Source organism: Ailuropoda melanoleuca, chromosome 1, assembly GCF_002007445.2.
Source record: "Ailuropoda melanoleuca isolate Jingjing chromosome 1, ASM200744v2, whole genome shotgun sequence".
Lineage (NCBI taxonomy): Eukaryota > Metazoa > Chordata > Mammalia > Carnivora > Ursidae > Ailuropoda > Ailuropoda melanoleuca.
In genome coordinates this window covers 180,180,195-180,205,267 of record NC_048218.1, presented here as the reverse complement: position 1 = coordinate 180,205,267, position 25,073 = coordinate 180,180,195, and the positions used below count along the sequence as shown (strand labels likewise).

The 25,073-nt window shown below is 39.2% G+C and overlaps 1 protein-coding gene across 1 annotated transcript in view; it reads right to left on the bottom strand.

Moving 5' to 3' along the window:
• The window catches only part of ST7 (suppression of tumorigenicity 7), a 249,393-nt gene extending 224,358 nt beyond the window's left edge, over nt 1–25,035 (bottom strand). Inside the window, exon 1 of the mRNA XM_034670994.1 lies at nt 24,406–25,035. Within this exon, the coding sequence (XP_034526885.1) occupies nt 24,406–24,430 (25 nt within the window). The 5' untranslated portion in view covers nt 24,431–25,035. The remainder of the gene's footprint in view (nt 1–24,405) is intronic.
• Between the last annotated feature and the right edge of the window lie 38 nt (nt 25,036–25,073).

The window sequence follows — 25,073 nt, the reverse complement described above, 5'->3', positions numbered from 1 at the left end:
AAGCGCATCCATCCTGAGGCAAGGTAGATGGTCAATTCAGGTAACTTGAATTGCCTATTCTTATCTTCCGTTGATTATTTAAAAGTATTTTTGGTATACTTCACAGATCACAACTTACCCCCCTCATAGATTCTTTTAGTACAACAATCATTTTAATCACTGGCTTCAATTATTTCAGTAGCTGTGATCACAGAGATTTCTAAAACTAACAAATGAAATCTACTGCCTTATCTTTTAAAGCCTGCCCTCTAGTGCTCATATTATTAGAATATGTTTGTCCACAAAGATCAATTTGCTTTACAGGAAATCTTAAAATAAATTTAACTATGAAATCTGCACACAACAGTATATTACAAGACTCAGAAAAACATAGTAAAAACCAAATGTTGCAGATAGCTAAAATACTGGCCTCAAGTGAACCAGTTTAATCAAAGGAAGCTGAAGAGAAAATAGCCTTCAGCCTCATTTTTCAAATATCAATAAATATTCCATTTTATTAAAATAGACAAACTTGCAACCTAATTTCCCACCAATATCACTTCCAATACACCCAAATAAACACTCTACCAGATTGGTCAAAGTAACTCATAACGTTGGGATGTGGACTGATTCAGGAAAATACTTATGAGTCCTCCTATAGAATTATAAAAATGTCTCAAGCACTTTGGATTTTTATAGATCAGAACAGGGCTTAAATAGCCAATAGCCCTAAACCAGCAAAGGGGAAAAATAACGCATAGTATTAGGACTGGCTAGGAAATTTTTGGAAAATAAGAAAAGAGGAATGTGGTCATGGTAGGTGACTCCTAGCACCAGACAGAGACTGACTCCAGAAGTGGGAGCGCCCCTGGGTGACAGGCTTCCTGTGAAGTCTGTCTGAGCAAGTAGGAAGGTCAGTAATGGATCTGCAGAACTGAGTGCCAAGAGCAATCTTATGGGAAATAATAGTTACGAAGTTCAAGGGGGTAGTGCAGAGTCAAGAACCCAAAGCAGAGGCCAATTTTCAGTGACAAGAATAGAACATTCAAGGAGGAGCCGTTTTCTTGTTGCAGCCTGGAAGAGCCAGGCCAGTGATGCCACAGCAAGTCCAAACGCCTGAGGAGGGTGCATGACAGGATGCACGCTCCCAGTGAGTCACTCCTGCCCATGGCCTCCTATCCCTCAAGCATATCCTGGCTTCACGGGGACTCCCCTAGAACCCAGTCAGATGCCTCGGAATGAAAAATAGCCAAAATACCAAACCCAGTTAGATGGCTGCACATAACATGCCACCACTCATTTATAATTTATGGCCCTTCTTTGAGGCGACTATGCAGATAATGAAGAAGAATTCTCTAGGAGGGCTGAACTCCAGGTATTACATTTGTTCTCTTTGCCAGAAGAGAAGGCCTAGACTCAGAATCTTACATAAATTCTTGGACAGTGGCCAATGTCCTGCTGAATAATCAAGAACTTGAAAGGAGTAATACTAAAGGATGGGTGGCTAGGAAGTTGAAAGACTGGAGAATGTGGATGGACCAACCAATTGAAAGGCCTCGGAGGATAAGAATGCCCACACCAGTTCTCAGTAAAAGGCTCAACTGCAGAAGAAGCTTTTAATCATCCTGTCTCCTTTGCTCTTCTTCCCAACCTCTTGGAGTTGGAAAGCCCTGGAACTCAATCTAGAGCTTCTTCTCTTCTCTATCTATATACTCTCGCTTTTAGTAATCATATCTAATCGTGTGGCTTTTAATACTACCTTTAAATTGTGTCCAACAACTATCTCAATCTCCAGACTATCTATCTACCTGACATCTCCATTTAAATGTCTGAATATCTTCAACTGAACATATTTCAACTGAACATATCCAAAACTAGTCTTCTCCAAAACCTGCTCCTCCTTCCCCTGAAGCTAGACTTCCCCACCTCATTTGATGCCAACTGGTGGGATGGGTACATGGGTTTTCTCCAAAGAATCTGATATTTAGCAGCAATTTTTTTTAAAAAAATTGAAGTAGCTAGAATTCATTCATTCTGACAGTGGCATCCGAGAAAACTATCCATTAGTTCCTGCTACCTAGATCCCTGGAGATATTTTGTCCTTTCTGAAATCTAATTCACCTTTTCGTTTGATTCTGAAAGTTTTCACTTTTCCTTAAATTGCCTAGGGTTAATTTCTATTGCTTGCAACTAAAACCCCTTACCCCACATAACCACTAGCCTTCAGTTTACTGACTCTACTTTACTACCACCCGACTCCCAATTTGCCGCTAAATCCTGTCTTTTATCCTCCCTTCCACTTATAGTTAGGATGAAGAAGCAGTCCATTATAACAGACTCTAATCACACATGCCCAGAAATATTCTGTATGTTATCTGAGAAATTCTAAAGATTAAAATTATCTTTCACTTTAGTATTTGGTCCCAAATTGGTTATGTTCAGCTATTCACGGAAAACACAATGGGTAGGAAATCTGTCAGAGGATGTTCCCTGAACCTCATCTAAAACAGTCTTAAGCCACAAATTCTCATAATCCCTTCCTCTGGTCCCACCCTGTCTCCATTATGACAGCTAACCTTAGTCAAACACAATTAATTATTCATGATTTCATGAAAGGAAGAGGCCATGTCTTCTCATCTCTGTATCACATGTGAGGCAGGCTTGATAAATGTTTGTTGAATTTTATCAGAAAGTAATATAGAAAGTGCTTCACATTTTTAAAACAATCACCATACTTCAAATGATATGTACTCTGAGTCGAATATGATGTTGGTTATTCACTACTAATATATCTAAATATGAACTATCGGCTCAGTCTTCCTAACCATATTGAAAAATCAAGAGAGGATTATACATGTACCTACAAAGTGCTCTATTATATTGATATTCCTAACTAATTCATTAATTAGCTTAGGTTAAATTTTGTGTATATCTCAAAAATTAGAATAACGTGTTTACTCACATTCCTCGCATCTCATTCTTTTTTAAATCAATGCCTTCTGTTTAAACTTGAGAATTACATGAATAAACAGAATGAGCTGAAAGAATTTCTCAATATTTTCTTCCCCTACCCCCCAGTTTAATCTTAAAATATCTAAACAACAGGTTGAGCATAAATATCAATACCACATATATAAGTCTCAAAGGTAACAAGATGTGTTTTCCTCCAAACATTATCTTTAGAAAGGGAAGCTTCACAAATGCATAGACAAGCACCATCTAGTGGCAAAAAGAAGTACTCCAGAAAACATTTACTCCAGTTAACACTGACAAATTAAATTAACTACCAAAATCTAAATTACGAACATATGTTATTAAGCAATTTTGTTAAAATGTTTAATAACCATGTGGTGATTAAAAGTAAGGCTAGTTTTAAGATAAATATTAAGACTAAAAGTCATCAGGACAGTGTAGGTTCGGCTGTTTTAACATTCTTGAATGAACCTCTTTAACCTGAAGTGGAAAGACGTGAACCAACACCTGTCTTGAGCACAGCTACTCTGCCATGCGCTGGGCACCTTTACAGATGCTACATCTCATTTAACCCCCACAACAACTCAATAAGGAAGTTATTAAAAGTCCCACTGCAAAATAAGGAAACGTTAAATCATACAAACATCAAGCGACAGAGTCACCTCCCCAACTACTGCTCATCTGTTACTGGGTCCTTGGGGAAAAATAAAGTGCTACAACAGATGAAGTGACTGAGCACCTACTTCAGGTCATATATAACGGACTCCAACATGGGCAGGAGATACGTGCTCTTAGTGATCCCTTAGGTAATCCCTTAGACTTTGGGATTAATCAGATTGCTAGCTAAAAGGGGACAAAGCCCATCTTAGTCCTGAACATACTGAAGTGTATTAGAAAGGTCATGGACTTTGGTGTCAGGCCTCAGTACAAGCCAGTATTAGCAAACTAGTATTAACCGAGTGCCTCCTATGCAGGGGAGCAAAGTGCTGGGGCTGGAGACACAAACGTGTCCATGGCAGAAACAACCTGCTCTCACAGAGTCTATAGTCCTGCCCTTGAAGAACTCTCAGTCTAGCGGAAGAGATGACAGATGAGTAGGTCCTTTTGGCACACTGGGAGAGACTACTTAATCTATAACACGGTTTGGGGCAAAAAGAAGGAGCTGCCTAGAAATTTTTTAAGTGCGTAAAGAAAGGCCTCTTCACAGAAACCTTTACAAATTACTCACCCCAACTTTCAAAATTTTCTTCTCTTTGTCCCCCTCTCCTCCCTCTCTCGTTCTCCCTCCACCTCTGTCTCTCTCTCTCTCTCTCTCACACACACACACACACACACACACACACACAAACACACAGCAAAGATGAATACATGCAAATGAGAGCATGCATTAAAACTTCTCGTTTCTACAAGACATGCCTTTAACGACAGGGTTCAATTCTTCATGTCCTTACATCTTCACAGATGTAGACGAACTTCATTTTAAGAATTGAAGGACTTAGGGACACCTGGGTGGTGCAGTCGCTTGAGCATCTGACTCTTGGTTTTGGCTCAGGTCATGATCTCAGGGTCATGGGATCAAGCCCCGGGTTGGGTTCCATGTTCAGTGTGGAATCTGTTTGAGTTTCTCTCTCCTTCTCCCTCTGCCCCTCCCCCTACTAGCTCGCTCTCTCTCTCTCTCTCTCTCTCTTAAAATAAATAAATAAATTTTTAAAAAAAGGAATTGCAGAATTTAACAAATAGATGATGGCATAGCTTAATGAAAAAGGACAAGACTTTGAAGCCACGTCTATTGAAATTCCAAGTCTGCAGTAACTAACGTTATTTGGATTTTTTTTTTTTTTTAAGGTAAGGGTGGGGAGGGGACAATCTTAAAGGTGAGTCCACCTATATTCTTTTCTTCCTAAATAATTCAGTTCTCAACTCACAGGGAGGGCCAAGCAAGGTAGGCATCTATGTTGGGTGGTGACACGCGGCAGGGGGTGGCAGCAGCACAGGAGCCCTGCACAGGGTGGAGAGAGCATCTATGCAAGAGAGCAGCCCTGCCTGGGGTGGCAGAGCCCAAGCAGAGTAAGCAGGGTATAAGAACGGGCAGTGGCCCCATGGGTAGTGTCCAAGCTGAGAAGCGTGAGGAAGACATCTCCTCGGCAGAAGTGGAAAGGGATGCAGAGGTACTGGTGCTGGAGCCCGAAGAGGGTGAGCAGAGCAAGGCCTCTGCGGAGGATGCTCAGCATGTGGTTTCAGAATCCAAGTGGGTCAGAGCGACAGTGAGGTGAGGGACATTAAGAGACACTGGTTATATACAGATATACTGAGCAAATAGCAACCATATTAAGGATAAAGGGGCCCAGGTTTCTCACTGTCAGTGATGCAATGAATATGGAAAGGAAGAAAACTAAATGAATCCCGGATTAGATCAGAATCTGAGGTATCGATGTGAACTCACAATCTCGAGAGAGAGAGATAAGAAATAAGCAGATATAAAGAAATATACATGTCTATATATACATATATTTCCTTCCTCTGCCCTTCGAGAGGACTGGGAACAGCAACACCCTAATAGCAAAAAGCATACCTTATGCCCAGATCTTGCCTTCTAAATATTTTTCTCCACTAACAGGAAAGAAGGTTTCTTAGAGAAATTTGCTGATTCCAAGACTGGAGCAGGTAAATTTGTGACAAGAACATCTTAGAAAGTAATCAAGTCCTCAAAGAATGACAGAGACATGTCAAAAGAATACAGGAGCCAGTTTGAAGGGGCTCACATAGGCCAAATCTGGGACAGTTTAAGCATCAAAATAATAAGGAGATTAACAAATTATAGCCACTGAACAAAACAGGAAACCAGGAATCCATGCTGGTATAAAGAAATTAAATTAAAGGGCGCCTGGGTGGCTTAGTCGGTTAAGCGTCTGACTCTTCGATCAGCTCAGGTCTTGATCTCACAGTCATGAGTTCAAGCCCTGCATTGGGCTTCATGCTGAGCAAACTTAAAAAAAAAACAAAAACAAAAGAAGAAGAAAAGAAGAAGAAGAAGAAAAGGAAAGAAAGAAAGAAAGAAAGAAAGAAAGAAAGAAAGAAAGAAAGAAAGAAAGAAAGAAAAAGAATTTAACATATTAAAAGTCTGATGAAGAATTTACATGGTTTCAAGGCATTTCGCAAAATACTAACTACAAAATGACCAAGAATAACTTTACAGTACTGAATCAATGCAGACACCACCTTTATCAAGTGATCAAAATGAGCATCATCACTAATGGAACAAATAAAAATCATGTACCACCTGACAGGATGCAACAAGAAAAACAAAGCATCACTACTGTGACATTCCAGCGAAAGATGCATACATAGTCTGAACTTAATTATGAAGAACCACTGGGCGAACCCAAATTGAAGGGCATCCCACAAAATAACTGGCACATATTCATCAAAAGCATTCAGGTTATGAAAATCAAAGAAAGACTAAGGAACTATTCCAAACTAAAGAAGACTAGAGAGACTAGGCTGAAATAAATGCAATTCAACTAAAAGCAATGCATGATTGCAAATCACATCCTTTTGCTATAAAAGCACATTACTGGTACCACTGGTGAGACTTGAATGGGTCTCATAACTAGTTATTGGTTATTGATTAATTGGTACTATACTGATTTCTGATTAAATTGATTAATTATCAAAATCAATTTATTTTGACGGTCTTACTCTGGTTAGGTAGGAGAACACCCTTATTTGTAGGAAATACACACTAAAGTAAAGGGAATCACATCAACAACGTATTCTCCAATGTTTCTGGAAGGAAGAAAAAACAAAACAAACAAGTAATGGCTCCCTGCTGCTACTAACACCAGGACGTTACATTTCCAACTTCTCTATAAGTTTCAGATTACTTTTTTAAAAAAAAATTTAGTTTAAAAAAATGAATTAGGACTGCCAGAGAGGCTTCCATGTACACTGTAAATTTTTCCTTATGACCAACACCATCAAATAGAAAGGCTTGGCTTACAGAGGAACATGCACTGAGAGGGAAAAGACCCAGAGTCCTAAGAGCCCACAAGCTGACAGGCCTGGAGGCACCATGACGTAGGCATAAGACTGGAGGAAAAGGTATGAAAACATACAACAGGAGATTAAGGAGTCAATGGAATATATTGGTTATGTGAGGCACTTAGAATTTGGAGTATTTGTAACCATTTGCACTCAGGTAAACTAGAGGTATCCAACTAGCAGATGAGTCATCTGGCCTCCATAATAAAAAAAAAAAAAGTGAGAAATGTTTAAGATAATTAAGAATAGAGCATGGAAATGATGATGTTGCATGAAGTACACCTGGAGGACAGCATGGAATATTAAGGTTAGTATTGAGTATCAAGCTAGAAACGTTCACTGGAGCTAACAAAAGAGGGCCTAGAATATTAGGCTTAGATGTATCTATTTTATCTTGCTAGGCAACAGAAAAACATTTAAGGATTTAAAAGCAAAATTCCAGTATGCAGAAGAGATTAGGAGAGATTAAAGGCAAGAAGATCAATTGGAAGATTATTGTAATAAGATTATAAAGGCTGAAATAAAGGCAGAAGTAGAAATTGAAGAGAGATTTATGAGGCACTACAAATTTGAGAGGATCTGCCAACTAACACTTGGAGAGGAGAGGAGAGGAGAGGAGAGGAGAGGAGAGGAGAGGAAAGGAGGGGAGAGGAAAGACGAAGACTGTTACTGTTTTGAAAGTGGTGTGATCCTTAGGAAAAATTGGGCTCTGTTAGGAAGAGAAGAGAGAGAGCTAGTGAAAATATCCAATAGGCTGTTAAGAATGCAAACCTCGAAGCTGGGAGAGGGTCAGGAAAGGAATATTGACTGATTTACATCTATATGAGATTACTGAAGGGTACAGCTTAAGAAAATAAGAGTGCTGAAAACAGAATATTGAGAAAGGCCTTTTCTAAAAAAAATGGTCCAAGGAGTCAGAGAAAAATGCCTCATGGTAGGTACCTTCTCTTTACCCCTCCACATCTATTTCCCACTTTTCCTACTCTGCCCTCTGGCTTCTGGGTCAGCCAGTGAGAGACCCCAAAAGGGATCAGGAGAAAGGAGAACAGGAACAGACCTTTTTCCCTAGTTCCCAATGTACAGAGTCATCTCAGAGTCACAGACTGGCCATGTCTCTCTACCAAAGACCACAGCCCTTTTACCATTCTCTCTCCACATTCCAGGAACTGCTGCTTCCGCTGTCCCTTCACACCTACAGATGGTTACGGCTCCCTGCTGCTGCTAGCACCAGGGTATTGTACTATTTTTTATTATTAATAAAATATCCTTTATTATTATCCTGCCACATCTTCATAAATAGTCCCTTTATTAAATTCTTCTCAACAAACAATTTGAGTGTATGACCTGTTTCCTGCTGGGACCTTCATTGGCATAATGTGCTTATCTTTGCCAGCAATAATTATCTCCATGATATATATCAAAGCATTTCATTTCCCCCACTACTAAAAATCCTCACACAAAGTTCTAGTCAATAGCCTTTTCTAGGATCCACTGGTCCATTCTACCTTTGGTCTCCCCTGTTGCCTCTCAAGACACTGGATTCTAAGACAACAGAAGTAGGATTCATCCTCACTCATCCTGTGGAAGCTGGTGCCTCCAGGGAAAAGGAGATCTGAAGACATCAGAAAAGCTTACACTGCAGATCAGGAAGCAGCCTCTCCCTTCCCTGGCAAGGGACACATTGTTCCACATATACTAGCCCAGCATTCCTGACCTATTGTTTCTCTCTTTGAAGACTGCCAATGGCCAATAAGCCTACCTGTTTTACCAAAGAATGTGAGGCTGGCCAGAAGGAGACAAGGAATGACTCAGCTAAGCTCTTGGCACCTTTCCCTGCTTACCTGATGGGATAAAATTTATTGATGCTGAAGAATGTAGCAAGTTGCCAACCACCAGCCTGTCAAAGAGAATCCTGGAATTGCCCACCCACCTACTAAAACTGTGTCTTCAAGATTAAAACCCCACCACCACTCAGGGTTTGGTGCCCGAGTCAGCTGCACTCCAGATCACAATCACCTCTGTAAGACCAAGTCAAGCAGGTATGTCGGGCCTGACTTAGCAGCAGTGTGAAGACAATGGTGCAAAGCAATTTGGGGGAGATTGGGGGAGAGAGATTAACCAAAACTAAGCCATGAAAATTCTAGAAATCACACTGAAAAGTCAAAGAACCACATAGAAAAGACCTGAACTTCTGAGTATCAAGTCATATAAGAATGTACTATTCTAAGCAGGAAGGGATATACCAAACCCTGATAAGAAGGTGGCATTTCTCCCAGCCGTAAAAGAAACAAATTCGATATAGAACATACCTGCCTTGGCAATACTAAGCCCTATCAGTCCCACAGAAACCAGCAGTGCCTCAATGGCTACTGAATAGACATATACAACTGGAAATGGAGATTAAAATAACAGTATATCACTTGGCACACATCAAAGGAACAAAAATGTTGAAGTCTGGTAACATCAAGATTTGGTGACAATGTTGAAAAACAGAAGCTTGCACACATGACTGGTAGAGTATATAACTGAATAACCACTGTGGAAAACTGAATCATTTGTCATTGGTCATAATTCTTCCTTGTTTTGGAATTATGATCCACATCTTTGCCAGATGACTTTGTAGTGCCACCCACTAGAATTAACAGAGTATATTTCCCTACCCTACAGATGTTGGGCTTGGCTATGTGATCCGCTCTGACCAACAGAAAATGAGGAGAAGTGACCGTGAGCCAGTTCTAGGTATCACCCACATGAGGTTTCACATACTTCTACCTGTTGTCCTTTTGCTCTTGCCATTTCCCATAAGAAGAATGGGTAACTGTTTGTCTAAGAGATTGAGAAAAATGGAGCAGACCTGAATCCAAACTTAACCCAACCGGCAGCCAACGGACTAGAGCCCAGAGTCTGGAAATCAGGAATTCAGCCTAACTCATCTGAGTTGCAACCAACTCAGAAATCAATGGGGAAAAATAATTACTTACTATTCTAAGCCACTAAGTTTTAAAGCATTTGTTTGTTTGTTTCTATTTTGTTTTATGTAGCATTATTGCAACAATCTCTGACTGCTACAACTATCTATAAAGTAATCTGGCAACATCCGATAAAGTTAGAGATGTTCATATGGCCAAGAAACAGACACTTCCAAGTATATGGCCTACTGTAGCAATTCTCAGCTCAATTAGATCTAACACCTCCTTTTTACAACAAATAATTTTAAACACCCTCTTCCATCCCATAATAAACTTAATAGATAATCTACCTACTCTCATGAATAAATTTCAAAAAAAAATCAATATGTACTAACTGTAATATAAAGAAGAAACAAACAGAACACAATAATAATTGGGGCCAGGACTAAGATGATACAAGCAAGAGGCCTTGGGTGTGCAATTTAAGGAGGCAAAGTCGTTTAAGTGCCAAAGCTGTGCTTGCAGGACTCTGACAGCGACTATCTCCTTCAATTCTGCACCTAGGTACTTCACTTACCTCACCCCAATCCCAGCCCTGTTTAAACTAGTTCAATTGTATTCAGAATGCAAAGTTTTCACGACTGTGGTAGAAGACTTAATGAAGTAGAAAGATACTTGTACCCCTACAAAGCATCATCAGAAACACCAAACCGACCCATGCAGGCTGATACAAGTGTGTTGTATTAGTGACTCTGACACTACAAACAGTATTGCTATTGGAGTCATGAGTTTCCAAAATAGTAAACAATTCTTGGTGAAGTTCTGAATAAAGCAAAGTCTTTTGTCAATTTACATCATAGTTTGAATTCTTAAAAACAATAGCATATACTATAACTACTTCAAAAATACTTTAGGATTACATGCAGAATGAACACTCTAGAGTCAGATGATGATAAACAGATTTTTTACCTATCTGAACACCTATGGGAGATATTTAAAAATTACGTGGATACAAGCAAACACACTCATTGCAGGTCATCAAGCATCCCTTGTCCTCATCCTTTTAATGCCAATCATTGTGAAAATTAAAAAGGTCCCCCACAAATTTCCAAACTTTCCCTACCAGGTCCCATTACTATTGATAATCCCTTCTCTAGGGAAATCAGACACAAGTGCAAAGAGGTCCATGCAGCATTCACTGCCTATTTGTAATGTAATGTATTTGCCATAGTACATTTCATTGAATGGAATGCTATAAAATTGAAATAAATTACAGGGGCACTTGGGTGGCTCAGTTGGTTAAGCTTCTTGACCTCAGCTCAGGTCTTGATCTCAGGGGCATGAGTTAAAGCCCCACATTGGGCTCCACACTGGGTGTGGAACCTACTTAAAAAATATGCAAACAAACAAATAAATAAAAACTACAGCTACAATATGTAAAAATTTCATAAGCATAATGTCAGAGAACAGAACAAGCTACTGAAAAGTATGTGCAGTACCCTTATTACTACCTTATTACAGCTTTATTTATGTAAATATTTTAAACTCACAAAAATTACTATACATTGTTTATGAATACATTAAATAAAAGGGAATAATACCAACTTCAGGAAAATGGTTACCAACAGAAAGAGAAGGAAGGGAAAGGGATGTGGTGCAGCTTTACCTGTACTGGTAAGAGTTTATTTTTAAAAAATAAACAGATAGGGCAGGAAACATACAAAATGAGCCAGGAGCATCTTGTAGCACTATAAAGCAAAGAAGTGCTTAAAAAATAAAAAATAAAAAAAAATAATGATGGGGATATGTCAAAGGGACACACGAGTCATCTGAAAGAGCTTTGAATGGCCAAAACTACAATGCTATGCACAATAAAATAAAGTAGTATGGGATTATAATCCAAAGTATAAAATAAATATCCACAAGTCCATACTGATTAAATAAATAAAAACAGATAAATCTCCAATGAGAACAATTTCAACTATGGGTACAGATACTCTACCCTCAAGGTGGGTGAGAGATTGAATATACAAACAGGCAGCGACCAGACCACATATAAAAAATGGAACTCTGATCCAGAAGCTGCAACAGCAGTCCTGAAAGCCAAACCACAACTTCTATAGTCATCAGCCAAACAGTCAGGACTTGACCAAAAAGTGATAGTTTCTCTAATTTTTGTCCCCACATCTAATTTAGGATCAACCTGAAAAAGCCAAATATGCTCTCCTAGGGCAACAACGTAGGATGTCCTGCTTCTAGTTAGCCCCCTTCAGCTTCTCTGTGCCAACAGTCTCTAACCAGCACCTACCAGCAGCCTTCCCTTTTCCTACTGCAAAGCTTTCCTACTTCTCTGCTTGCCTCTGAGTCCCCCCCCCCAAAAAAAGCAAGTGATGGTGGCTATAGAAATCTCTGAATAAATAGCCTTTACTTGTTCTCATTTGGGTGGTCCTTGTTCATTTCCATGAGGGGAAGCAAAACTCTTCAATCTTTTGTGGGCTGTGCAAAGAGACTTCCATTCTAAGACTACACTATTTGGGGGAGGGGGCACTTTACAGTATAGAACTTGACAAAAACTACCCCAGCCAGGTAATCAAGGTCACCATCAACAGTGGTAAGTCAAACTGATGGTATGTACCCGTGATATGTGATAAACATGGCACTTTACCTCTGTGGTCTTCCTCCCCAAAACCCATAATCACAGAAAGATCATGAAAAAAATACTAAACAAATTCCAACCAACAGACAGTCTACAAAAAACCTAACCAGTACTCCTCAAAACTGTCAACGTCATCGAAAACAAGGAAAGTATGAAAAACTCACAGCCAGGAGGAGTCTAAAGAGACATGACTACTAATTGTAGTATGGTATCCTGGATGGAATTCTGGACCATAAAAGGCCATTCAGTAAAAACTAAGGAAATCTGAATAAACTATGGACTTCAATTAATAATAATATATCAATATTGTTCGATTGTTACAAATGTACCATACCAATGTAAGATATTAATAATAGGAGAAACTGGGTGTGAGGCATATGGGAACTCTCTATACTAACATCGTAATTTTTATTATAAATCTAAAAGTGTTCTACAAAATGTAATTTATATAATTTTTAGTAAAAAGAGAAATGAAAAGCAATATGAATACTTTTGGCAAAATATTGACATAAATAATGTTTAAATATGGGCTGTGGGTTACCCTATTATATTATTTCCTATCCTTTTCTATATGGGTAAAATACATCATAATTAGAACTTTTTCCATTTTAATTCCTCACAATGAACTCCAATTTAACCCCAACGGATTCTCACTCTTCCTTTTTCATCCCCCTTCAGCCATACTTGCAGTGTTCTGAAGGCACCAAGTGGTAAGGCATTCCTTTGTTAATGCTGTTCCATTACTCCAGGGGTTCCCAGAGCAAGGTCCAACTCAGTAATACCACCATGAATTTCAAGCTTTCTCATCCCTTTGTGTTTGGTATTTGTTTGATCCTTTGTGCTCTACACATTTTACTTTGGATTAGAGTTGATTGTATGCCTGTTTCTCTTTCCCTCTCTGCACCAAGGACCTTGAAAACAGGGACCACGTCTTGGTCATATTTCCATTCCTCCACATCCACCCCACTTTTCAATCATCTGGTTGGCTAGTCAATGACAAAAAGAGATTCCTACAAAGCTAAGCATTAATAGCATTCACATATCAATAGCATATTTCTAATGAAAGAGAATGTTTTATTGAGATAATAAACGAATGCAACAAAGGAGTGTAATCCACGGATAAAATACTGTCTTAATGTCTAAATATTTTTACATCTCCTTTGGTTTTTGCAGGTATTCTAAACAGAAAAATATATATTAAAAAGGCCTTTATATTTTACTTCTAAGTCATGTTTATTCCTAGAGAGTAACAAGCTAGACATGAAACAATGGGTGGCCATAAAGTTCAAGACACATTAGGGAAAAGCCTTTACCTGTGCCCAGTGTTACACAACTCTCCTTCCTTGGCTAGTCCCAGCCTGCAAATCACTACACTTACTAATATCATTTAAGTTTTCCCTTTGGACTGAGCAATAATAAATCTCTGTTCTCTCTTCACAGCTGGACAGTTTTGATTCAAGTTTTGAATTTAGATTCCCTCCTGTTTGAATAGTAACACGTTGTCTTATTTTTTTTAATTATCTTACTTGCTTTCTCAGTCACATATATTCTCATGGTTAAAACTAAAAATGCTTATTTTTAAGAATTATAGTTCCTTTAGCTGTCCTTTAAAATCTACCAGAAATTGTTACATTATTTTCTGTAGGTAAGCAAAAACAAAACAAAACAGTTTGTAAAAACCGAACATTGTTAGGAATACTTTTATAAACAAAACTAATTAATGTCTATATATCTTTGTTCAAACTTAACTGTCATTGCTTCTGTACTTTCCCTCTAAGAATGTGATTGTTCAAATAATGTACAGAAAAAAAGTTTCTTCTTAGGATAATGACTTTCTCTAACAGATTAGATTTGCTATAAGATTTTTTATATTACATTTTCAAACTTTTACTGAATGATAATGATAATGCATACACAACTTCCAGTTTGGAAAAAAAATAACTGAGAAGCAACATTCTAATATTTAAAAATTATAATTTACCCTCTCACACTTCATCTCTCAAATGTAAGGTTGCAATTTAAAACATTCTCTTTGCTAAAAGAGCCAAATAAACTAAGAAAAACTTGTCTCTCTAAACCACAATGTCAAGTATTCTAAGCCTGAACTGAGAAAAGTATAATTTGTTTTATTTGTTTTATTTTTTTAATAAAAGATATCAATGATAGAGGATAGGAATTCCCCTCCCTCTCGAGCAAAGCTGGAGGGAAAAGTACAAAACCAGATCACACCAGTTCTTACTATGTGACACTATAGGAATATAAATGTATATCCTAGAAAGGATACCAATTGAGTCAAGTGAGTGTAATAAACACCCAAGAGCATTATTTTATTAGTTCTATTAGTAATACTTGGTAAACAGTACCTATCATATAAATGAAAAGGTCAATTTGGTAAAAAAGTAAATTTCATTCTCTCATTCCCAAAAGAAAGAGACTAGAAACTGGAAAAGCTTAACAGAGGGAAGAACTGAAAGCATTCTACTATTACCTATTGCTAATTGCATAACACTTTATAATGGTATTACAATTGACTTCATAACAAAACAAAAAATCCTCTAACTGTAGATCACACATAAATCCAGACCCAAACTGCTTGAAGAGTCACTTCTTCTTTTAAGACTTTTATGCCTCAGAGTGTTTCAACTATTCGTGTTATTTTAAATTGTTAAGTTTTTTTATACAAAACAAAACAAACAACAAAGACAGTCCTTGCTCAGTGACCTAAGAGATTCCTTCAAAGCCCTCTAAGGGCTTGCTCAAATTTTCAAAAAGAAATTAATTTAAGAATTTAAAAAACAGGGATACTGGGTGACTCAGCCAGTTAAGCATCTGCCTTCAGCTCAGGTCATGATCACAAGGTCCTGGGATGGAGTCCTGCATCTGGCTCCCTGCTCAGCTGGGAGTCTGCTTCTCCCTCTGCCTGCCTCTCCCCCTGCTTGTGTCTCCCACTCTCTCTGACAAATAAATAAAATCTTAAAAAAAAAAATTAAGAAACAAAGTTAGGGTTTTCCACAAAGTATGCTTATAGCTAGCACACTTTCAGTTTCCTAAAATTCAGAGGAAAAAAGTGCTTTCTCAGATAAATAAATGTTGTCTTATTTTGCTGAGAGATTTAGTAACTGGAATTAAACAGTGACTCCTCTAGCCACAGCCACAGCTAATAGGAAATACTGCTGGAGCTAACCGAGCCTGTCAGTTTCTTATTTTAGCACAGTAGGTAGTACAAGAATGCCTGCTAAATTTGAATGACTGGTAACAGTCACACATGAGCAACTGCCCTCCTCCACTGTAACATCAAAAATGAATTTTGTTCCATATTCTCTCTTCTGGGGAAGTAAAGACCCTTTACAGATACCTTTACAATGACATCTCAAATACAACAAGCACGCTAGACAATTTTGTTTCACATTTACAACAAACAGGCGTTCACTACAGTGTGGTTAAAAACAATCCAAAAAGGGTGCCTGGGTGGCTCATTCAGTTGAGTATCTGATTCTTTGTTTTGTTTTGCTTTTGTTTTTGTTTTAAAGATTTATTTATTTATTAGAGAGAGAGAGAGACAGACAAAGTACAAGCAGGGGGAAAGGCAGAGGGAGAGGGAGAAGCAGACTCCTGCTGAGCTGGGAGCCCGCCCGATGTGGGGCTCGATCCCAAGATCTCAGCGATCGTGACCTGAGCTGAAGGCAGACCCTTAACCATCTGAGCCACCCAGGCACCCTCAGATTGTCTGACTCTTTGATCTCAGCTCAGGGCTTGATCTCAGGGTTGTGAGTTCAAGCCCTGTGTTGAAAAAGCCCCTACAAAAAAATTTTTTAAATCCAATAAGTCATTACCTTGCTTAGTGCAACTCTTAGATATTCTTTAGAAAGACTCTCCAGGATAAATGAGATCCATTATATATTTTAGCCTGTCATTTCACTGTGAAAGCCTATAGAATACAAACTGGTAGAGAAACAACCTACTATAATGCCTTGGATTTAAACAGTAGTTTACAGTCTACAAAGCACTTTCTCATTCAATTTACCATTTCATAGGAAGTTGCATTCCAGTCAAGGAACCAATTCTATCACCAGGCTGGTAAGCCAAAGGCAACTGATCTTAACCACAACCATATTCATAGAATGCCCAGAGTCGTGCCCACTATAGTCTATTTAGTAAGTATAAACACTCCTTAAGTTGTCTATTTATCCAGTTCTACACTTTCTGTCAATCCCATTTCAGCCCCACATTTAGACAATCACTGAGCGTCCTGACCCATCTGACTAGTCACACTTACACCACACTCTCTTCTTCCCCTTCGTGTTTTCCAGCTCCGAATTTTTCCATTAGTTCCACCTTGGGCAAACACCTCCTCTGATCACAAGAACACTCTTTTTCCTTCCTTGTCTTCGAGCTCTTGCCCCCGTTACCTCAGAAGAACACTTCTATCTCTCTGTGTTTCAGTTATGAGCCAAATTATAAGCCCACCTTTGAATGCTGAGTATTAGCAATAGCCCTCTGAACAAAGGGAAAGAAAAACCTTAGCAGATGAAGTGAAATTAGAAAAGCACCACTAGTGCCATTAATCTTAGAAAGCCTTAAAAATACTCATACATTCACCTTTTCACATACCATCAGTAAGTGATGACTAAATGGTAGAAATACAAAGATGAAAATGTCATAACTCTTGCTCTCAAGCTCTTCTGAGTATACTAAGGGAACAGTCCCATCCAAAGGTCTCTATCAAGTTCTGATTCTCATTCATAAATTAGGCTCTTTTCCCACCAAAATACATTTTTTAAATGTGTTCACCTATATTGTTTCCTTTAATCAGACAACTAGTATCATAACTGTAGTCATTTTGTCTTGACAATTTTCATTCCACATGTACAAAGAGACTACAAGCCACATAGCTGTTTATGTGGGATACACACAGTCTTCCATGGATGAGCCCAGGGAGTCTAACAAGCAATGATAAAGCAAGCAATACAGTGCCTGGTCCAGGGAAGAACTCATTAAGGGTTGATTCCTCATCCCTTCCCAGTTCAAAACAACAGATTCACATTCAATCCCGTTTTTAAGATGTGACTTTATCATGCATGGTTCTTGATCATAGGGAGCAAAATACACCTGGAAGCATTAGTGAACAAGACAATATATTAGAGGATGGTAATTTTTCAGCATAGAAAACAAGTGCAGAAACTGGGAGGAATATAGCTGACATGAGATTGTAGGTTCAAATCACCACTGACAGGAGTAATACAAGTTCAATCTCCAGGCACCTGCCTCTCCTCTCCAAATGAATGAATAAACAAACCAGTGGATGAATGAATTAATGAATGAATGAACACAGTTCGGAGTCAGTGAAATGAATGAGACAACTAAGTATATGGTATATGTTTGCTAATATTATTTATGTGCAATGCTCAGGGCTAAGTGCTAAAGGGTCTCTCATTTAGAGTTCAAAATAAATCTAAGAAATGGAGAGTACTGTCTTCATCTTATAAATGAGAAAAGAGTCTTCAAAAGTTTGTCCGACGTTACCCAGCAGAAGGCAAGCTGGGATTTGAACTCAAATCTTCTAAATTCAATGCTCCTTTCACCTCATCATAGCTGGTATTTCCTTCTTTCAGCAGATATGCAGTACTTTATGGAGAAAAAAACATTACTATAAAATTGGCAATAAAGCAAATTTCTTAAATGCTAAAACCATTTTTACTCTGGCTTCTCATATAAACAGAAATGCTTCTATAGTTAGTGGAGGGAATATGCAAATATATGAACTGAAAACTGTGCTTAAGTATTTCTAATCACTTCAAATTATACTTCTGTGTATAATGCCTGACAACTGTGCTATGAAAATTTTCCAACCAAATCTTTCTTCTATGATCCTGTCGTTCCCTATATACAAGAACTTTTTCCTTGTCAGCAAATCTCAAGCTCTTTCCTTACAGGTAGTACAAAGTACCTAAGTCTGCAAATCCTAAATTTCAAGTTCCAGGTTATATCACACAAACTGGCTCCCAATGTGATCAATTTTTTACTCTTAACATTCTTTAATTAAATTTATTTTACAATATGAACCAGAAGGATAACCCTCCTTATATTCTACCCCTAAAGAAAGGATTAAAACATATAAATATTTTGGAACATCAGTAAACATTTCAGGGTAGTCTTTATACCTTAGAGTCCATGAACACAATTCTCAATCTCATAAGAAATGACTACATGATAGATTCCAAAATCATTTCCTAAAGAACAGTGTTACTACTGAGTCACCACAACCAACTGAAATAGTTTTTCATTCATTCAACAAATACATACTAAGCACTAGGCCCAAACAGTCACTGTTTAAGATCCTGGAGATACACAATAAGACAAAACAAGACCCCTACTGCCATGGAGTTTACAGTCATATGGAGTACAACTATGAGAATGCATAAATAAATAAATGAACAAGAACTATATCAAACAGTTATCATACACAGAGAATTCAAATCTGGTGATATTACAGTAACTGAATAGTCATGTTAGATTGGGTCATCAGGGAAAACCTCTCAAAAGAAGTGAATTTATAAGAAGCTGTGGTCCATATATACAATGGAATATTACTCAGCTTTCAGAAAGAACGAATTCTCAACATTTGCTGCAACATGGACGGCACTGGAGGAGATAATGCTAAGTGAAATAAGTCAAGCAGAGAAAGACAATTATCATATGATTTCTCTCATCTATGGAACATAAGAACTAGGAGGATCGGTAGGGGAAGAAAGGGATAAAGAAAAGGGGGGTAATCAGAAGCGGGAATGAAACATGAGAGACTATGGACTATGAGAAACAAACTGAAGACTTCAGAGGGGAGGGGGTGGGGGAAGGGGATAGACTGGTGATGGGTAGTAAGGAGGGCACGTATTGCATGCTGCACTGGGTGTTATACGCAACTAATGAAGCATCAAACTTTACATCGGAATCTGGGGATGTACTGTATGGTGATTAACATAATATAATAAAATAAAATTTAAAAAAAAAAAAAAGAAACAGAGCAATGAAGAGGCATGTAATAAATTATCCTAAAAAGAAAAAAAAAAAAAAGTGAATTTAAGCAGAGATGTGACTAGTAAGACTATTGTGCAAAAATCAAGTAGTAAAGCATTCTGGGTGGAGGGCACAGCTAGTAAAGTCATAAGGCAGGGACAAGCGAGGTATATTTAAAAATAAGAAAGAACAGGGGCAGCTCAGTGGCTCAGGCAGTTGAGCATCCAACTCCTGATTTCAGCACAGGTCATGATCGCAGGGTCGAGATGAGCCCCGTGGGGCTCCAGGCTAAGCAGGGAATCTGCTCCAGATTCACTCATTCCCTTTCCCTCTGCCCTCCCATCCCCTGCCCCCACTGCCACACCCCACCCCACCCCACACACCTGTGCACTCACGCATGCGCTCTCTCTCTCAAATATATAAATCTTTAAGAATAAGAAAGAATCACAATATGTCTTGGAAGGTAGTAACCTTGAGAAAGAATGGTAGAAGATAAGATAGGAGAAGTAGGAATGGGTCAGATCATCAGACTCTGTAAGCCAGGGAAATATATCTGGATTTTGTTTTAAGTGAGATGGAAAGCCACTGAAGGAAGTCACATAGTACCTGAAGTTGATCCAATAGTAATTAGAGTCCAAACTGGAAAAAATATAATCACTAAGTATATATATTCACATATATTAAGTCTACCTATTTCCTTGTTTCTACACTCTGAACTCAATGAAATTTATCCCAAGACACTGAAACAGAATCCTAGAGCTAGAAAGAAATCTTAAAGAATATAAAACTACCACTACATGTATAGAAACCGAGGGCCTAGCGAAAAGGTATCATTTACATTGCTTCATTAATGGCTGAGAGAAATGTCTCCAAAAATAAGTAAGGGCAACTAAAATGTCTGGGATTTACCCTAAACTCAAAGCAGACATTAATTAGAAAATTGTCCTTTTATGTGTTCACGAACTGGAACACCATGAATCACTTGCATATGACCCATCTCAGAATTTAAGTTTTTGTGTCAGCTTCCGACCTCGATCTAAAGCTGAAATTTTATGTAAGGCACATACCCACTAATGTGTTCGATCAATTTCATTGCTCCAATTCCAACTCACTGGGTACACCACAACTTGGAGATTAATTCATCCAGTGAATGGTAAGGGACTACTACTATGTACAAGAAATTATACTGGAAAACAAAGAACTAGAGTTGCCACAATAATTCATGCAAGGTAAAATCTACCAACATGCTTCTCAGATAACGTACTCTGAAAAGTGGAGGAAACAGAACTTTCAGCTGAAAGGATCAGCAGGCAGCAGGCAAGCTGGTCCTTGAAGGATGGGTAGGATTTAAAGATGGGGAACATTTTAGACAACAGGGACAGCAGGGGCAAAAGACTTAAGTAAATTGCAACCAGGCCCCTGAGACGAGAAATACAGTGTTAATTAAGTTTAGAGCGACTATTTCCAATATGAAAATACTCAAAACTAAGCTACACCTAAATGATACTTATGTATCATCTCAGTTCAGTAATATGAGTTTTGCATCCGTATTTACCATCTTAATTAACACAAAAAAGTTTTATAATATAAACAAACTTAAGCCTAGGTCAGACTATTACATTTGTTTTCTAAAAGAAATTAAGTAGGATTTCAAACATCTTTGAAAACTTGCTTTTCAGGAAACAGAAAAAGAAATGTAAAATCACTTAAACTGCTTGGTGCAATAGTTGCATAGGTGCACATTTTAAGAAAAGGTGTTACCACACAGAGTGTTTTAAATACAGGATCCAAAATCTCAGAACACAGAGCAGATGAGAAAGTGCTATTGACACTACAGTATAAAGTAAGTTGTAAAAATGTTTAAAGACTATTCTACTCTTTCTTGAATAATATCCTGCATGACTGCTCCTATCCACAATTAATTTTCTGCCCTTTTGGAAAAGCATTATTTGGGATATTAATTCACTTGAAAACTAACAAGCAGGGGCGCCTGGGTGGCACAGCGGTTAAGCGTCTGCCTTCGGCTCAGGGCGTGATCCCGGCGTTATGGGATCGAGCCCCACATCAGGCTCTTCCTCTATGAGCCTGCTTCTTCCTCTCCCACTCCCCCTGCTTGTGTTCCCTCTCTCGCTGGCTGTCTCTATCTCTGTCGAATAAATAAATTAAAAAATCTTAAAAAAAAAATTAAAAAAAAGAAAACTAACAAGCAATAACATAATTTGGGGTTTTTAAAAATCATGTTAAGGGGCATCTGGGTGACTCAGGTCATGATCTTGGGGTCTTGGTATCAAGCCCTGCATTGGGCTTCCTGCTCAGCGGGAAGTCTGCTTCTCCCTCCCCCTCTGTACTCTCTCTCTCACTCTTTTTCTAGTAAATAAATACAATCTTTTAAAAAATAATAATAAGTAAATAAATAAAAATCATGTTAAAAGTTCATTCTGTTTTCAGTAAATCATAGAACTATTTTAACATTTTCCTAACCAACTCAAGGGCAGAGATCAAAAAATCAATTATCAAAGCTAACCAGTGTGCACTATTTCTAATATGTTTGCTTTCTCCCTTGTCTGTCTTAAAATTCATTTTTTATTGCATGAGCTGGTTGCCTATGTGACGTTTTCCCTATGTGGTCTAATAGAATACTACTTTATCCTTAAATGGTACAGGCTCAATGCAGTGAAGGTCAAGTAAACCCAGATGGTAGGAGTGGGGAAGTAGAACATCAATAAAAAGACCCTTAAAGGTATTTTTACTTGTAAAACTATACATGACACATGAGCAGCAAAGATATCCTTGTTCATTAAAGTCCTTTCCTTTGATTGTTTCAAATTCCACACGATTCATAGTTCTCTGAATCTGACCTGCACTTCCAATTTTTGTGACTTTGTCTGCATCTCCACTCAGAATCATGGAATTCTCTTCATCCTGCAAGGTTCAGTTCAAGAGAAGCTCCAACTGCCTTGCCCTGCTCCACTTTGCATAATGAGAAGTTGTTCCCATGTGATAAACCCCTAAGTTAGCCTGAGTTTTACAAACTTGTATATCTTTCCCATCATAACACCTGCCACAACATCCTGTGCATAGGAGACATTCAGAAAAAAAATTTTTTAAAAAGCAAATCGAATGAAATACATTTACTGAAAAATAGAGCAAATGAGGTTAGAAATATGAACGTTGTCATAGATCATCAAGCTCTTGAGAAGAACATGTCAAGTAGATATCCAAAACAACTCCGGAACATTTTTAGCAGATTCCACAATCTTACCGAGCCCAGAGTCGGGCCTGTGTCATGGAAGCCCTGGGCTCCTGGCTGCCTCACCAATCGGCCTCACTGTGCCAGTGTCCTCACCTTCGCTAAGGAAGGAGGCCTGTGCTACCCGCAGCTCCTTAAAAGCAGCTCTGGACTCAGTGACCTTTCCAGGGACACTCGCCTTCACTGCCACAGGAAGAGCAAGCACCACAGGGCTTAGGAACAGCAAATATTAGTCCCATTAGAATCCACTTAGATCACCCTGAAAGGACAAGTTCCACCACGGGAGGGTCCATGTCCCCATTTCTCCCATCTTCTCATGAAAAATAGCAAAGAGGTAGTTGTCTCTATACGCTTCTCCTTTTACCTTCCTTTATAACTAAAATGTGCATAAAACCACACTGAAAACAGAAGCCCAGCATCACTAGGGCAAATAGCCTCAGGCTCCCTCCATTCTATACCTGATGAGATCCAGCCCTAATGGGCTGCACATCTTCATATTTCCACCTCTTATAAGCCCAAATGAGCAACAATCCTATACAAATTAACAAGGTATTTGTGAAATATGCCAGATTTAAAGTTGCTGGGAGAAGATCTAACTACAGCATTTTCTTCCTTAAAAACTACATAGTTTTCCAGTAGGTCTTTTGCTTCTTGCCTGTTCCTCACAGAGCATTGTTAAGTGGCACTTATGGGCACATGTACACATAAACACACACGGATGATTATTTAACCTACTTTTTAAAAATGCGGCATACAAATGTGGGTTCTAAAATACCAATTTTAACTGTGTATTAAATGAGAAACATTCACATTTTTAAAAATCCTACAATAAATTTTTAGGCAGAAGAAAATCAAACCCACTTCCAATAAATATATAATTCCCTTACCATATATATTCAAGTAACTTCTTAAAATCACAGGCCTTTGGGACTAGAGGTATCTTGGAGCTACATTTGCCTAAACCAAGGAAGACAGTACTGTGACAATCAGCCACTCTAAAGAAAAACAGCCAGAAAGCCATGATCTTTGAGATGACTAAATCCAAGGGCTGAGCAACACCTATTAAAATGTCAGGATGATTCTAGGGTGCAGAAGCCTATCTGTCTCCCAGGGACACTAAGAAACAAATGTAAATATGAACAGGAGTTCAAGTTAGCAATAATCAAGATGCCTGAGGTTCAGAATTTTAAAGCACAAGCACTAACAAAATGAGTATATTATCTCAAGTGTTCTAAAAATTATTTTAGAGCAGTTACCACCACACAGGAAAATGCATTACCAGACCTGGACTCCCAGACTGTACAAATCACACACTAGGTGGAATAGATACATTACATACATATTCGGGACTGCAAGGATATTCCAAAGTACTGTGAAACTAAAAAATAAAAATAAATTGAAAGAACTAACTTGAGTCCGCAACTACTTCCAGACTTCAAAGAAGGGCTGTAACCCTTCCTTCAAAATATACTTTGTGTTTCTGAATTGTCCCTGGAGTGTTACTGTTGGTGTGGATTTTCTTTGTGGCTGTTTTTTTAATGACTCGGTCGGCTAGCTGCCAGTTAAGATCCTGTGCTAATTACCTTCTGCACTTACGACCGGGAGCATGAGACGTGCGGGGGTCACTTCTTAGCCTGTGGCGCTTTAGCAAAGATTCCGGACAAGGCTAGTTACCAGAGCCTAACGCGGGCGGGGAGAGGGTAGAGAGAAGCGTCGAGATCCTTTAAAACCATCACGGATTCGATTTCCCGTCTCTCCTTTTGTGCCTTTGACATTCCGTTTGGTAACCCGACACGTCATCCATGCCCCTGACAAGGTAGCCCTCTCCCCAGGGAAATGAGAGCGACGCCGCTCCCCGCTCAGCCCCGGGGGCTCAAATCCGGGCCCCCGAGGGCGCAGCCCCGACAGTCCGGGCCCCCACGTCCCGGCTCGGCCGCGGCTGAGGGGCGTCAGCGCTGGGCACCCCTGGGCAGCCCTCCCACGAAGGCGCCCTCAGCTGGCCGAGTGCCGCCGGCGGGGAGAGACGCCTGGTCCGACCACACTTCGGGTGTTCGGCACCCTCGGCCCACAGGGTGTGAGGACTGACACGGTCTAACTCTGAGGAGAACCTTGGGGTCCGCGCTCCGACACCCGAGGGGGCGTCCGCCGGAACTCCCTCGCTCCCGCCGCCCGTCCTCCTCCATCGCCCGCCGACCGGCCCCCGGCAGAGCGGCCCGGTAGGGCCGAGGTGCCGTCGCCGCCTGCCGGGCCC